This window comes from Muntiacus reevesi, chromosome 14 (genome assembly GCF_963930625.1).
Source record: "Muntiacus reevesi chromosome 14, mMunRee1.1, whole genome shotgun sequence".
Taxonomy (NCBI): Eukaryota; Metazoa; Chordata; class Mammalia; order Artiodactyla; family Cervidae; genus Muntiacus; species Muntiacus reevesi.
The window spans coordinates 4,027,410-4,044,341 of NC_089262.1; the positions used below are offsets into that span (position 1 = coordinate 4,027,410).

Sequence of the window (16,932 nt, forward strand, 5' to 3'; positions counted from 1 at the left end):
GCCCCGGTGGGACCCAGGCCTAGAGGCAGGTTCACAGGGGCGTGAAGACACTTCCCAGGATGGGACCGAGGACAGCAAGGGGCAGTGTCATGTCAAACCTCGAGTGGGGCTCACCAGGCCTCATATTTAACAACCAACATGATGGTGAAGCAGTGTTGAACGCACATGCCAGTTTAGGAGAGGCTCCGGTTGTATTAGCAGGAATGGTCCCTTTAAATGGTGGCAAGGAAGGTGCTAAGAACACGGGGGTCACGGGCATCACAGGCATGACAGAAACAGGTCATTCCCAGAGTCGGTCCTCCGAGCGCTCAAGGATATAGGCCAGGCTGGCAGGGACCGTGAGGACCAAACCTCAGCTCAGAGCACAGGCTCCGAAGAGGGCGGGAGGGAAGGTGAGGCCCTAGGGAAGGCACCATCACTGTCTCCATAAACCAGTGGAACATGGTTTGCAGCAAATACTGGGGCAGAGGGTTTTATGTACCTGCTGGACCTACGGAGGTGCCGGCACGACTCCAGGGTGAGGACTGAGCCAGCAGCGGAGCTGTGAAGGGCCAGGGGGAGAAGGGAGGCGCCCGGCAGCACGTCCAGCTGGCAGGACAGCCTCCCTGGGCCCTGGGGATGCTGCGTCTCCGCACCAGCTTTGATTCCCATGAAGCTGAAAAAGGAAGCCTGTCTCAAAAGGAGCACCGCTACCCGCAGACCCTGTCCACCAGAGACCCTTCCCTGCTTCGGATCTGCCTGAAAGGATCAGGGGTCAGAAGGTGCCACGGGTGACCTGCAGTGACCTCTGTCTCCCTTTCTCACCGGGGGCCAGCCTTCTGTCACCGGAGCTGGGACCCGCCGGCAGCCTTGAAGGCCCAACAGGGAAGGCTATTCTTATCCAGAAATGCCCTGGTGGGCTTGCCCTGGTGACTCAGGTGGCAAAGAATCTGCCTGCAGTGCAGGAGACGCGGGTTCGACCCCCGGGCGGGGAAGATCCCCTGGAGGAGGAAATGGCACCCACTCCAGTGTTCCTGCCTGGAGAATCCCATGGACAGAGGAGCCTGGAGGGCTACAGTCCAGGGGGTCGCAGAGAATCGGACACGACTGAGCGACTAGCATGACAGAGAACGGCCTCAACAGAGCTCCCTCGCTCTTGGACTGAGCGGTGGCTCTGAGACAGATAGGTCCCCAGGCTTCTTCCAGGAGAGAGCGCTTTGCTTCAGGTGACACGTGGAGGGGCGGGCGGAGCAGAGCCCGGGGAAACAGCTGCCGCAGTCTGCCAGGTCTCCCCTCCACAGGCCTCCTCCGAGCCGTCCTCTCAGTGTGGCCCGGACCCCCGGGCTTCAGGGTTCATCTCTGCCGGGTCGGATTTGAGCCAGAGTCCTGTTCAGTCACTTGGACCAGGAGGCCCCACCCTGGGTATGGGACCCTGGAGACTTCCGGTCATGTTCCCCATCTTCCATGCCCCCTACGCGAGGTCTGACCACCCTGCCTGCCTGCAGCAAGAGTCCTGCCTGGATGGTTTAGCCAGGACCCTCGCCCCCACCCCCCGAGGCTGGATATTTTCTCTTAGAAACATTCCACCCCCTGACCACCCCCTCCCGCACCGCCCTGCACCGTGGCTGCAAATCTCCACCTTCCCTTGTGGTCGCTGGCGCGGAGCCCAAGCCCTCTCTCCCCCCGCAAAACCCCGGCAGGGCTCCCTACAGCTGTCACCAGGGCATAAATAAAGGCTTTGCTGTTCTTTGTCAAGTGTCGGAAATAAGTTTCTTTTCTTCGACAGTTAGAACAACATTTTGAGCCGTCCTTCAGAATTTTCCTGGGGTCACCGTGCAGTTATTCCAGGGCTCCGTGGACTCCTACAATCACAGCCATAGGAGACAGGAGTGACCCACAACATGGGTGGCTGAGACCATGTGCAACCAGGATCACGAAGGGCCTAGACAGACGGACGGACAGACAGGGAGGAGAGACCCCAGGCCTAGGATGAGAGTGTTTGGTGAAGCAAGAGGTCCACCCACAATGTCTCTGGACTGGTTGGACTCTGGTGTCTCTTAGCACAGGAGGGAGGACCACCTGGTGCGCTGAGTCTGGGAGCGGGAGGACACAGTTCTGCGCTCCAGGCTTGGGAGAAGGTGGACCACGGGGCAGGGAGGGGAGCTGGGGGCAGGTCTGGTTCGGGACAGGGAGGGGGCGGCCACTTTCTCAGCGTGCAACCCATGGTCAGACTGAGCCTCGTGCACAAGAGGCCCGCCCCTGTTTGAGGCTTTGCTGTTGCATCTTATAATTCATCAGAAGTTCTCAACAAGGGGTCTGGCATTTTCATCTTCTATCTGGTCCCCCAAACTGTGTAGATGATTCTGGGGCTGGAAGGGGCCAGAAGTTACTGGGTCTGCAGGGTAGGAACTTTCAGGAAGCAAATCCTGGAGACCACAGAAGAGTCCGCGGTGACCAGGCGTTACAGCTGCCAGATGTTCACAGAATACCCCACCCTCCCCTGGAGAGGGCTTTAGCAACCAGGAAGTCCTTTAAATTGCGCTTCATCTGTATCAGCTGTATCAGTTTTGCCTTCTATTCCAAATCACGCTTGTTTTAAAGCAAAAACCAGTTCTTCAGGTTTCTGTGTAAACTCGGTCTTCCAGGTTGATGCTCAGTGGCTCAGTCGTGTCTGACTCTGTGACCCCATGGACCGCACCACGCCAGGCCTCCCAGTCCTTCACCAACTCCCAGAGCTTGCTCAAACTCTTGTCCATCCCATCTCGTCCTCTGTCCCCTCCTCCTCCCACCTTCAATCTTTCCCAGCCTCAGGGTGTCTTCCAAAAACTGGTTCTTCAGGTTTCTGAGTAAACTCAATCTTCCGGGTCACACCCCTTGATTAAGGAGCTGGCGCTTTGGGACTTCTCTGGTCGTCCAAAGGTTACGAATCTGCCTTACAATGCAGGGGACACAGGTTTGCTCCCCGTCGGGAAGCTGACCCCACGTGCTGCAAAGCAAAGTAAATCTGCACACCAAAACTAAAGAATCTCTGCCCTGCAACAAAAGATCCTGCATGATGCAACAAAGATCTCCTGTGCTGCAATTAAGACCCAATGCTGCCAAATACATAAATAATTTAAAAAGAGAAGCAAAGGCATAAAGCCCACCACTGACCCCCAGGGAAAACTCAAACATCTCTCCCCTCCCCGAAGGGATTGTTCCAGAAGGGATTGTTGTTGTTCAATCATTCAGTCCTGTTTGACTCTCTACAACCCCATGGACTGCAGTACTGCTACCCGTTCTTTACCGTCTCCCCGAGTTTGCTCAACCCATATCCATTGAGTTGCTGATGCCGTCCAACCATCTCATCCTCTGTCGTCCCCTTCTCCTCCCGCCTTCAATCTTTCCCAGCATCAGGGTCTTTTCTGATGAGTCGGCTCTTTGCATCAGGTGGCCAGAGTATTGCGAGTAAGTCATAAACATGACTGGAAATTCCATTTGGGTCTAAAACACATACAGGGAAAGACAGACATCTTGTGGGCTTATGTCAGCATTACATCACAGATGCAGAAACTAACACAACTTAATTAGATAACACCACTGAACTGTAGACTGCTAGAGTTGCACATTATTCCATAACACACCTCTCAGGATTTTAAAAGACAGAAGAAATATAGTCTATTTTGCTTATGGGTAAATGCAGCAGGTGAAAAGAATAGCTCTCCATAAAGCAAAATATCAGAATATTCAAAGAACAAACAGCTTTCCATTTTGAGTTCTTGTATATAAGAACTTGAGTTCTTGATATAAGCCTTGACTTCTGGACAAAACCTGTTAGCCATTTCAGTGGAATCATGTTAATAAATTAAATAATCAACTTAATTAACCTTTAAATTATGTTATTCTTCAAGGCATTAACTTTGAGAAGTTACCAAGGATGTGGGGGGTGATGATGAGGGTGTGGGGCAAGAATTGAGATTATAGCTGGATTCTCTAAACAGCTGCCTGGACTCCAGGCACAGGGGTCCCCAAAATCAGAACCAGAATCTAGACATCACTTCAGGTCTTAGGACAGTCTGACAGAAAAACAATTTTCCTTGGAAGTGTGATCAAAATTTTTAAATTGCTTAAAAAAAAAAACCAAACCAAACCTCTTCTTTTTTTTTAAATTATTTTTTTAATGTGGGTTGGATGGAGATATCTATTCTCCAAACTAGGTAACACCATCAATAAACTGTGAATACCTCTTCACTGTATGGTAGAGCCTATGGGCTTGGCCCTGTCCTTTTCGTTTTACCCTTAAATTACAGCTACTCCTCTGCAAGGAAATAGCAGCTCAAACAGATCACTTGCTTGAGAGTTTAAAGCCGGGTGTGTGGTTCCAAAGCCATTGCTCCTCGTTTTCTGCAACGCAGACACATGCTCGTTTGTGTCCATCATAATGCTGCTGTTGCTCAGTCGCTAAGTCATGTCCGACTCTTTGCGACCCCTGGACTGCATCACGCTAGGCTTCCCTGTCCTTCACTATCTCCCCGAGTTTGCTCAAACTCATGTCTATTGAGTTGGTGATGCCATCCTACCATCTCATCCTCTGCTGCCCACTTCTCCTCCCGCCTTCAATCTTTCCGAGCATCAGGGTCTTTTCCAATGAGTGGACTCTTCACATCAGGTGGCTAAAGTATAACACAGTAGGTGTGGCCATTCTTATGGGAGAGGAAAAATGTCATTTCCAGCATTCTCTAACCAGTGGCCAACACCAATTTCCATTATGAACTACAACTACACTTGTTTTTGCACAGCCTGCCAGGTAAGAATGATTTTTACATCTGCAGATGGTTCCTCAAAAATAAAGAAAATAACATACGCAGTAAAGACCTGTATATTTCCAAAATCCTAAAATATTTACTGTGTGGTCATTTATGGAAAGTTTGCCCACACATTATACAAAACAGACTGCTGCTGTTTTTTGGGGTTTTTTTGTTTGTTTGTTTGTTTTTGCTGGTTTATTTTTTTGTTTATTCCCCCCACCACCTTTGACAATCTTATGAGAAAGGCAGAAGATGGAACAAATGCACTTCCACTTCTGAACGGAAGTACTCATTATTTTTCACTTTCAATTAGATGCAGCAAATCTGACTCACCCTGACATTCATGAAGCACCTACTGTGTACAGCACTTTGCAGCGTTTAAAAGGAAAACTCACGTCTAAGACATAAAGAACACCATTATCCAAGACAAAACGTGGCATTAATTTAAAAAAAAAGTGCTAAGGGACAAAAAGGGGCTTCCCTGATGGCTCAGCGATAAAGAATCTGCTTGCCAATGCAGGAGACACAGTTTCAACCCCTGGGTCAGGAGGATCCCCTGGAGAAGGAAACGACAACCCACTCCAGTACTCTTGCCTGGGCAACCCCATGGACAGAGGAGCCCGGTGGGCTACAGTCCATGGAATCACAAAGGAGTTAGGACACGACACAGTAAGTAAACAACAAGGGGACAAAACGGGGCACATATATTGTGGTCGTGGAGGTAAAACGAGCGGCCTGGAAGGACAGTAGGATTACCGAACGCCAAGCTGGGAGGAAGGGCGTCCAGGCAGCTGCAGGGGACAGGATGGCGACAGTGAGTTCCCAGTTCCAGCAAGGGTGGGGATGTCCTGCGGGCGGGTGGACAGTGCAGAGGGAGCCAAGGCTGGAGCATAAGCTGGTGCCTCCCCGACTAACGAAACCTGGGGGAAAAAAAAACAAACACCCTCATTTGGGGAACCTTAGGTAAAAAGTTACTGTTAAGACCCGTTTGGCCGAGGTTGGAAGGCAGACATGGAAAGTCATCAGGACCACAGGGGCTCCTCTGCCCTTTCTCGCTTCTCCTTTCACTTTTAACCCTGCTCCTGTTTTCTGCACATCCCACACTAGCCTCTCGGACGAGCACAGACGTGTCTTCAGTGCCAAGGACAGCCGATCTAGGCGACTGCTGGACACCCTGTCCCTGCACTTCACAGCCGGCTTCAACCGCTGAGCGTGTACACGCAAGGCCAGGGATGCCGGTGTTTGGAGAGGAACACAGACTGCTTTCTTGGAAGTGGCCGGGGTCGAGCTGGGGGCGGGGGGAGGTTCAGTTGCAATTTCCATCCTGAAGATTTAGGAAGGAGCTGGTAGGGTCTGGGACGCTTCCTTTAATGCATGCAGTTCTTGTATGGGACGCTAAGAATTCGGACTTCCTAACCAGACGTCGAGAAGCGACGTCTGAGGCTTCCGAGCAAGGTAACCGATGGCAACAAGCAGGGATTATCAAAAAGATTCTGGTGGCAGCGGATATTCGAGAAAACTTTGGTTCAAACAAGAGGATGAGGACTTGAGTGTATCCGGGAATTGCTGTAAAGTGAAGATTTTCTCTTTTTTTTTCCCCCCTTTTCATGAGATTTTAAAAAGATTTGGTAGTAGCCGGCCACTGACGGGAGGCGGGGTCGCCCAGGATTCGGCCATGCGCTGTGCTTGGCAGGGGGAAAAAAGAGGCCAAGGAGCGCGGGGCCCGACGGCACGTGGACACGGAAGGCGGGTGAGCTGCGGAGAAGACACGTCTAGGAAGAAGGACTGGTCAGCAGCGACGACAACAACGGACGAGGCGAACCATCCCCTCAGGCACGCCCGCGGCGGCCGGAAGAACTGCTCGGGGTCCGCCCGGCGCGCGGGGGCCGCCGGGAGATGTAGTCCCCGGGTCTGCGCCTGGGCCCGGGCGCACTCTGACCGAGCGCGCCGCTCCAGTTAAAACTCGTGCACCGGCCCGTCAGGGTGCGGGGTCCTTCAGGGCCGGGAGGCGCCTGCAGTGACGTCACCTCAGGTCACCTCCCCCTCGGCGACGGTTTTAGGTGTCTATGGAAAGCCGGCTACACAGCAAGCCGGCAAAGGAAGACTAAACCCTACACGGCGGAAGAAGGAGTCCGTCCGACGCCTCTCCGCCCTGCGCCGTTTCCTCGGGCCGTGTCCCCCCGCCGCCGCAGCGCGCCTCAGCGCCCCGTTTTCCCTCAGGCGGCGCGGTGGGCAGCCCAGCGCCGCGGCGAGGGGGCGGGGCGAGCTGAGGCGGGGCGGGGTCCTGGCTGGGCGGTGTCGCACGCTCGGGGGGCCGCGCCGGGTGTACCGTCCCTCTCTCCAGCGCCTGAGGTGGCTCTGGCTCGGAGAGCCGTTCGCCAGGCTCCACGGGGACCTCGGTGCACGGATGGACCCGCCCGGACCCGGAGGGAAGCGGCCCGGTAGGGCCGGGCGGCCCCGGCGGCGACAGCAGAGGCAGGACGGGGCCGAGGCCGCCGGCCCCTGAGGCGCGCGGGCTCCGCGGGCCCGGCGGCGGCACCATGATGCCGGGCGAGACCCACTCAGCGGCGCCGGGGACGGCGGCGGACCTCTCGCGCTGTCAGGGCTGCGCGTCCCTGCAGCAGGTGCGGTGTCTGTCCCTCAGGCCGAGGGCGCGGAGGGGCTGGGCCGGGCCGTGTGGGGCGCGGGGCGGGGGTGGGGGCAGAGGTAGGGCGGAAGCCCCCCTCCCCCTCCCAGTATTGGGAACGGCTAGGGCTTCCCTGGTGGTTCAGCTGGTGAAGAATCCGCCTGCAATGCAGGGGAAAGAGTCCCTGGTTCGATTCCTGGGTCGGGAAGATCCGCTGAAGGAGGGAAAGGCTACCCACTCCAGTATTCTTGGACTGCCCTGGTGGCTCAGCTGGTAAAGAATCCGCCTGCAATGCGGGAGACCTGGGTTCGATCCCTGGGTCGGGAAGATCCCCTGGAGAAGGGAAAGGCTACCCATTACTGTATTCTGGCCTGGAGGATCCCATGGACACAGGAGCCTGGCAGGCTACAGTCCATGGGCTTGCAACAGTTGGACACGTCTTAGCGACTTTCCGCTGCGTTCTTCAGGCTTAGAATCCGGGATTCATTTCCTAGGTGCAGCGCAAGTGGAGGGTTGGGGGGCCCTCCGGGGTTCCCTTCTCCAATCCCGATGTTTCCCCCAAGGCTGACTCCGAGAGAGATGAGTGGTGGCCAGAATGCCAAGGGAAGCTAATCTCTTCCAGGAGAAGGTGGTGGTGTTTTTTTTTTTTTTTTAACTGTGCAGGCCAGTCCTTCCGTATTTCTTGCTTGTGGGGGCGGGTGCTCATGTAGCCTGCGGGTTGGCCAGGAGGGTCATTCGTTCCCCGAAGGCACGCGGGCACTGCAGGTCTCTGAAGTGTGGCGTGAAGTGTGCGAGCCCCAGGCAGAAGAGGAGCCGCTGCCAGCGTCTGCCTCATGTCCTGCGGGGTGCTCCTCTCCAGCTGGACTTATCGCGGCCCTCTCGTGTCAGGAGTCTCTCTTTTTGCTGCTGTCGTCAGTATTTTTCAGTGGTAAAGTGGGGCCGTCCACCGCGTGCGCCTGTGTGCTCAGTGGCTCTGTCGCCTCCAACTCTTTGCGACTCCATGGGCTGTATGTATAGTCCTCCAGTCTCCTCTCTCTGTCCCTGGGATTTTTTTTCCAGGCAGGAATATACTGGAGCGGGTTGCCGTTTCTTTCTCCAGGGAATCTTCCCAACCCAGGGACCGAAGTTGAGTCTCCTGAGTTTGGCAGGTGGATTCTTTACCATCTGAGCCACCAGGGGAGCTCGTCCTCGTCCCGCACAGCACTGATGTGTGATTAAATCAGTCCTATCCTACCAGGTGTTCTGGGCACTGGGGAGCTAGTGGTGAATAGAGTAGTGAACTAAGCATCTTGTAGATCAGGTATATGTGTGCACGTAAGACTTTAGGAGGTTTGAAGTGTTAGGAAAATAAAGGAGTTGGAGTGGTGGTTTTGTCCCCACTGGGGCTGCCTGGAGGGCCGGTTGTCCTTGAGCTGGTGATATTCGGACATGTGAATGATGAGAAGCAAGACTGGAACAGGTGTGGGAGGAGCTTCCTAGGTAGAGGTTTGACAGGTGATTGGATTTTGGGGTGAAAAGGAGCGAGGTGTCTGAGGAGCTGGAGAAGCTTCAGTTGGTACAGAGGCAGAGCTCTGTGAAGCCACGAAGGAGTGTAGGCCCCGAGGCTGGCAGAGAAGCTGAGGGTTTGGGGTTTTGTCTTTTTATCAGCATCATCTATGAACTGATCCCAGACATTTTAAGGGCTGGGAGCAGGGAGGGAGAGAAGAAAGTCCTACTCTGGCACTCTGAAGTAGAGGGGGAACTAATGGAAAAGTCACTGTCTGAGCTGAGTTGTCTCATGGAGGTATTTGTAATGTGCTTTTGTTTTCCCCTCAAAACCCAGGTCCATGATTGAAGTTCTCTTGAATCTTTTGTAAGTTGTATTTATTTTTTGGGCTCTTTATTCATTCAGAAAATATTTTTTGATCCCCTGCTGTGTTTTAGGAAGTGCAGTTACAGCAGTGGGTGAAAAGGCAAGTATTCTTCATCTCTTAGAGCCTCTATGTTAGGAGGTCGGAGGAGGAGACAGTCAACAAGTTAGGTGAGAAGGTAATAAATGTGTTGGAAATAAATTGAACAGAGAAAGGAGGGAGGGGAATAAAAGGCTGAGGAAAGGGCCAGTGTCTGGTAGAATTTAAGTAGGGAGTCCTGGAGGCCTCAGGGAGGTTGTCTTTGGGCAGAGAGGGTGAGGATAAGCTCTGTAGACGTCTTTGGAGAGGAGCACCCCAGATGGCAGAGAGGTCAGCTGTGGTGGCCAGAGTCGCCCATGTGCTTGGGACGACATGGTGGAGGCATGGTAGCTGGGGTGGAGTGCGCGCTGGGGTCTTGGTCGGTTTTGGGCCGCCCTGGCTGGGTGACTTATAAGTGACAGGGATTCACTCCTCGCAGTCACAGTGGCCGGGAAGTTCAGGATCCAGGAACTGGCGGATTTGCTCTCTGATGAGAGCGGCATTCCTGGTTCGTGATCCTTCCTGCTGTGCCCTCACTTGGCAGTGCTCTGGGGTCTCCTTCCTAAGAGCACAGATTGCAGCCTGAAGGCTGTGCCGTTTTGACCTGTTCACCCAGCAGAGAGCCACCCTGCGGGTGCCTGTCCTGTTGCTAATTATATGTCAGCGCACGGATTTGGTGGGGGGCACAATGACCTATGGAATCTGGTGAAGTTAGAAGAGAGGCTGCCCGTGGGCACCTTTGGAGACCGTCGTAAGGATGTTGGCTCTTCTTCTGAAAGGACAGTGAGTCACAGGAGGCTTTTGTGTAGGAGGACGATGAGTGTAAATAACGCTGTCCAGCCGTGGGTCCAATTCTCCTTCAAAGAGCTGGTCTTCCTTCAGAGCAGCAACTGCATCCTCCTGGTGGCTTGGCCAGAAACTCGATGTCCCCCTTGGTTCCTCGCTTTTCTCTCTCACCCTGCATCCACCCCGTCAGCTTACTGTCTTCTCCTCCTGATCCCCCTGTTTCTCCCCGTCCCCACCGCTTCCACCCTCGTGTGAACCCCTGTGATCTCTGCCCCAGAGGCTGTTGCAGTCTCCTCCTGGGCACTTCCCTCCTTCCTGCCACACCGCATTCTTCTGTTGGTTCTCAAGCCAGCCAGCAGCCGTAGGGGTCGTCCTGTGAGGTCTCTAAGTACAGGAGTCTGCAGGCCTTTTCCGAAAGGGGCAGGATCATAAATAGTTAGGTGTTGTGGTCTCCTTCACTGACGTTCAGCTCAGCCTGTGTAGCGTAGAGACAGCCACGGGTAGCACCGGAGGGATGGGTGTGGCTGTGCTCAGGGGAACCCTTGTTTGCGGGATGGGACAGACACTGGTAGTGTGGACTGGAGCCCTGAGGGGTTTCAGCTGTGTTCACGTCTGGTTGTGGAGCCAGGCGCCTCCAGGTGCCACAGTCCCCTCTGGGGAAAAGCGAAGCGGCCAGGTCAGATGGGCTCTGAGTTCACTGTGAGAATCTTACTTGGGGAGAGGTGGGGACGGGAGAGGGGAGGAGCGTGTTCTGTCCACGTCTGCTGGTCACTAAGGTGGGTATGGAGTCATGAAACCAGGAGAAGCAGGCAGACGGAAGTACAAGAGGTCGCGTGTGGGAAATCAGGAGGGCTGAGAGCAGGCGTTTGCCAGTCAGTAGGCCCACGGTCGGCCCTGCGGAAAAGCAGCTTCTGCAGGATTGCGCAGTACCACAGCACGTGTGTGTCTCAGCTGCAGTTGTCTCAAAGAGGGGGTCTGTCGAGAGCACACCCTGCTGTGAGCTCTGATGCACCAAGGTCCTGGGTCTTGCAGAAGTTTACCGCGCACATCAGGGGTGTCTGCCTGCAGGAGCCCCTGAGCCAGCGCCGTGGCTCCCTCCGGAGCCCCGTGGAGGCCCGCGCTCTGTCCCCATGGGGCAGTGCTCTGCGTGGGCTGCACGTCCTCCTCCCCGTCTCACCCCTCCCGGCCCCTCTCTCTCTCTCTCTCTCTCTCTCTCTCTCTCTCTCTCTCTCTCTCTCTCTCTCTCTCTCTCTCTCTCTCTCGCCATGCCTCTGGCTTGCAGGATCTTAGTTCCCTGACCAGGAATTGACCCTGAGCCCTCAGCAGTGAAAGCCTGGAGTCTTAACCACTGGACTGCCAGGGAATTCCCTGTCCTCTTTCTCTTTCGCGGTGCAGAGATACACTGCTTTTGCTGCTTGATTTAGAAGTTTATAGATTGACCACGTTTTCCCCTAGTCTCTCACATCACCTCATCTGTTTTCTCATCCTTATTGGTTACAATGATTGATCACTGATCTGGAGCCCAGTGTTCATATGGGTTGTCGAACTTAGGAAATCCTAAACCTGTGTGGATCCCCACACTGGTGATAATTATGTACCGTTAAACAGATCTTAAGCTGAGAGGTTTTAAGTCAAGCTGGCATAAGCCCCTTTATTCTGGTAAAGGAGAGGGCCTCTCCACCCCCACCGCTTTTTTTTTTTTTTTAACCAATTTTAGTTATTGTAGAGCAAAACATTTTAACTCTCTGGAGAATCAAGATGAGAGTTTGAAGCACATAGTCATACTATTTAGCTTATGTAACTAGAATAGATTCAGAATAAATGGCGTCTGGCTGTCCTTGGAGCAGGTTTGAGCCAATTATTTATATAAATTTTTGTTGGACTTCCATTGATTATCACCAGTGGTTTCAGCTTCCGTTCTTTGCAACTTGAAACATACTTACCCCTAGACACACCGACATGTAAGTGGTTATCACGAATGCCCACGGAGTTAAAATTCATGCTGAGTGTTTTTGAGTGCCACCGTGTTTGTGATCCTGTGGTGTGTGTTGGAACAATGACCGTGAACAGAAAAGGCAAGGAGCGTGTGTTGTGGTTGAGGTTACAGATGAATCAGACAGCAATCACAGTGTTTGTGTCTTACAGTGAGTACTTACTGAGAAAATCTGAGTAAAAGGTGGAACCCACACAGTTCAGACCGTGTTGGTCAGAGGTCACCTGTCCTTTTCTAGGGGCCAGTCAGAGTACGCACCCTGGGAGCATCCAGGAGGGGAAGCTGAAGACTTCGCGGAGGAAGTGGCTCTAGGCCAGAAGAACCATTTGTGATAAACGAGAGGGAAGAGACGGAAGGGGAGCGGTGTGGGCAGAGGAGGTGTCACGGGCAGAGACTGGCAGCGGAGCGGAGTCTCTGAGTGATCAAGCCCAGAGCAGAGGGACGGGGAGGAAGAGGCCCGCGAGGCTGGAGTCTGCCCTCCCCGGAGCCAGGGTCACTCAGCGGTCCCGGCGGGTGCTCGCAGGTGGATGGGTAGGCCTTCCCACTGTGCTAGGGGGCATCACCTGGGGCCCTGGCTGACTGCTCAGGGGACACGCTCAGCCCTCATGGAGCTCGACCAGACTCCATTCAGCTGCAGACAGGAGGAGGAAACGGCTCGTCGGAGAGGATCTGAGCTGTTCATGTAACCAACTCACCCACAGCACAGCAATCAGAGAGATTTGTGGTTTTTAAAAAGAGTTTATTTTGAAATAGTTTAGAACTTCCAGGAAAGTCGCCAGAACAGTGCAGAGGAGGCTGATACTCTGTTCACCCCATTCACAGCTGGTCAAGATGTTTGCGTTCAGGTCCTTGTTGGCCTGCACACACTCACAGACACACTCCACACTCCGTGTGCTTCCTCGAGATCTGAGCGCTTTCCAGCAGAGCCTCAGCTCTCCCATCGGGCTGGAAGCCTTCGTGCCGCACTTCCCTCTTGCCTCTCTCTCTGGGTACGATTTCCCCCGGGTCAGTATCTGTAGACCCATCCGACGGGCCTACAATATGGCCAGGTGTAGCTTCCCCTTCCTGGTGCGAGATCCGGTCAGGGAGATGTCTTGTATGTCGTTTTTGTGTCTCTTCAGCCTTTTTCCTTTAGTCTCTCTCTCGTGTGTGGGGAAGTTCCAGTACAGCCTTGTATTCTCTGCGGAACACTTGGCCAGGTCTGGAGAGGCTTTGCTGGTTACCCTGTAGTAGCGATCCCCACCACCCCCCGGGTTTGGTGATCCCCAGGGAGGGCTGATCCAGGGCTAGGTTAGTGGTTTATTGCATTGAGAGCAGACCCAGGGAAGGCGAGCGAGGTGCCACGTGGAGGAAGCCAGCTGAGTGCTTGACTGGAGTTCCTGTAGCCCTGTGTTGTGATGGTGTCAAGTATTGTCCTGCAGGGCGGCTCCTTAGAGATTCCCAGCCCAGGGGCTGCTGTGGGCTGGCCACGTGGTCGCGCCTGCCTACGTGCCCAGGCCCCGGCTCCCGGGAGGAAAGCAGCTTTCAGCAGCACCCCTGTCGCACCGTTGGGCCACCGGGTGCCACTCTTACAGGTTCCGGGCATGGCGGGAACCCTCCAGAAAGCCTGGTTCCAGCCCTTGCGAGCAGGCCTTTCTGAGGACGGCAGCCTCAGGCCTTCCCTGTGGGCTCTGGTCTGCACCAGCTCCGTGGTGGACAGCCTCCTGCCGCGGGGTGAGGAGTGACCGCGGAAGTGGCAGGCCTCCACGGCGGGAAGGACGGCTCCGGAGTCAGACGAGAACCTTCCCGCCCCGAGAACGTCAGTGCTCACAGGCAGGTTCCTTAGCCCGCTGTCATTGGGTCTTTGCCTATTTGCTGGCTGTCCGCGTGTTGTACTTGGCGCGTTAGGAGGACCGCTTCCCTAACTCGGGGGCGGTCCGCTCTGCCCACCTCCCGCCCGGGCCCGCCCCGCGCTGTGTGCGCAGCCGCTGTGCTGAGGGAAGGCGGGGATCGGAGCTTGCTTCTCTTCCCTCCTCCTCGGCGGCTGTGGCCTGGCTGGCGTGAACCGCGGGGCTGTGGAGCACGGGGCTGCTCTGGGGCTGGCTCCGCGAGCGCGGGGCGAGCATGGAAGCAGAGGAAACGCAGGGGGAGTTAGGACGGCCGAGGGGACTGCGGGCAAGTGAGGTTTCCAGGGGTCGCCGTGGCAGAAGCCCCCGAAGGAGAGGAAGCTGTGCTGGGACAGAGAAGTGGGACAGAGACAGCGGGAATGGGGTTCCAGAAGGAGAGCAGGGCCGCGGAGGAAGAGCGGCTTCGGGACACCCCCGCCATCATCTCCCGGGAAGGGAGAGCTGCCGGGACCGCGTCCTGCCTGGAGGCTGGGCAGCCCGGGAGGGCCCGGCGTGCGCACGCGAGCGCGGGTCAGCCGGGGCCTGCGCCCTCCGCGCCACAGCACGGTCACGGTCCCAGACGCGTCAGCTAGAGGCCTTGGCCGCGGCCAGGGTCGGAGAAGCACCGGAGACTGTTCCATTAGGACACCGCAGAGACAGCAGCCAGCCGGGCCAGAGGAGGAGTTAGGGGCTGGGGCGCTGTGGCCACCGCGGCGCTGTCCTCACCCGGTGGGGGTGCTCCTTCCCCGGGTGGCGCTGTGTACTGTGGTTTTAGAGCGTGGTTTAGAAAGACAGCTAGACACACCGGATTTGTTAAGCCCCCAGCCCGCCTGTCCGCGTTCTCGAGAGACACCAGTTTTGTTCGCACCTTTGCATATTGTTAAATAATCGTGTGTATTGCTACTTTTTGTTTTTCAGTTTCAGACATATTTTTCCATTTCTGCCTTTAGAGGGTGAGGCTTGAGCTGTCTTTCTGCCTTGTACCCTCTATCCGGCTGCCGCGGCCCCCCCCCCACAGTGAAAAAAATCAATCGTCTCAGTGTAGTCGCCATGACCCTTAGGTCACTATTCAGAGTTGACATCATTATGACTGTCAGAGCCAAACTCTGGAGTAAATTGCAGTTATTTTTCCTTATCTGTGTGTTTTCTAATGGTTCTTCTGATTAATAGCTATATCCTTACTTAATTCAGTGGATTAATCTTGAAAATGTTAATACATCAGAGATGAACTTAAACGCTTTACATGGCTCCTTCTGTTTAATCCTGATAGCAAGCCAGATACATAACCTGCCCCAACCCCAAACACATACACGAAGTGTTTCAGTCTCCTTGTCTGTAAAATTGGAAATAGTACTGAGGCAGGGAAAGTTAAGTTGTCTTGCCCAATGCACCCTTCTGGAAAGTGGTGGAAGAGGAATTTAAACCTACCTGTGTCTCTCCAGAGAGCCTGAGGTTTCTGGAATGTGTCTGGCACAGTTCTGGACATTACAGAATGGCACTTGGAAGCAAGGCCGGGAAGATGAGATTGACTTGCAAAGAACTTGAAAGAGAATTGGGGGTGGGTGGGACGAGGTTATTTAAAAAATAATCCATCTCAGTGTGTGATGACGCCACGTTCCCTTGCAGCTCTCTGTCAGTTAGCTCATCTTGATGCCTTCGTCCCACCGGGTCTCCTGTGGTTTCATCCTCGGGAAAACCCCCTCTGAGCCCTCGGGCCTGCCCCAGCCAGCGCGCAGCTCCCTGCTGAGCTCTCCGGGACTCTGTTCCGTGCCTGCCTGGTCCTCTCCGTCATTTCATGGTTAGGGTGGGCTCTCTTCATGTCCTTGGCTGCCTCCCTGAGCAGGGGCGTCTGGGGAGTAAGTTTGAGGAGACTGCAAGTGTTAGAATGTCTGTTTTCCATCATGATTGATTGATAGCTTGTGCGGAATTTTACCTTGGAATTCATTTTCCCCCAACATGCTAAAGGCTTCCTTCCTCAGGTCTCTGGATGATTGTCGGAGTCGGAAGATATTCTGAGTCCAGGTTCTTTGTTTGTGACTTGTGTCATTTTGGTTTTCTCTCTCTCATGACTCTGACAGGATCCTTATTTTGCCTCAGGCTCTGAAATTCTGTGCTTCTGTTTCCTGCTTTGGATCCAGTTTGGATTTGTGTGCTAGGCCCTTTTAGTTTGGCAACTCTGGCTGCAGTTCTGGGTTTTTCTTCTTGAATTTCAGCGTTTAATGTTCTCCCTATCTTTTCCATTCTTTCCTGAGACTCTTACCAGGCAAGTGAGACCTCTTGCACTGAAACACTGATTGCTTTTACTTTTCTGAATTCTTTCCCATGTCTCTGCTTTTTGGGGGCAGAGGTTTGGAGGACATTTTTTTTCAGCTTTACCACCATATCTTTTGAGTCTTTTACTTTGCTTTCCTGTTTTTAATTTAGCTGTAACCGTTTTGTTGAAGTATAATTCACATACCCTGAGGTTCGTCCTTTTAATATGTACAGTTAGGTGGTTTTTAATATATTCACAGTTACGGAAACCCGGTTACCACTTGTTAAACACGTTTTTCCTGCACCTGTGCTCTCTCCAAGAGCCCATGAAGCATTAGCAGTCATCCCGCTTCCCCAGCCCCCAAGTCCCTGGTGATCTCTAGTCTACTTTCTGGCTTTGCCTGTTATGGACAGTTCACATGAATGAAGCATACAGCATTAGCCTTTTATAACTGGCTTCTTTCACTTAGCAGGTTTTCAGTGTTCATCCATGCTGTAGCGTGTGCCATTCATTTCTGCTCATTGTCAGATACTCATGTTGTATGACTGTGCCACATTTTATTTTTTACTTCATCAGATGATGGTTCATCCATTTATCAATTGATGTTTAGTTTATTTCTACGTTTTGGCTATTGTGAATAAATGCTGCTTTAAATGCCAACTTGTTTCAGTCGTGTCCAACTCTTTTGTGACCCTATGGATTGTAACATGCCAG

General features: G+C 53.9%; 1 protein-coding gene across 2 annotated transcripts in view; it reads left to right on the top strand.

The window, feature by feature from the left end:
- Positions 1 to 7,089: 7,089 nt before the first annotated feature.
- ICE1 (interactor of little elongation complex ELL subunit 1) overlaps positions 7,090 to 16,932 on the top strand; it is a 59,786-nt gene continuing 49,943 nt past the window's right edge. For both annotated transcript variants that reach the window (XM_065905236.1, XM_065905237.1), the window contains exon 1: positions 7,090 to 7,390. In XM_065905236.1, the coding sequence (XP_065761308.1) occupies positions 7,307 to 7,390 (84 nt within the window). In that variant the 5' untranslated portion in view covers positions 7,090 to 7,306. The remainder of the gene's footprint in view (positions 7,391 to 16,932) is intronic.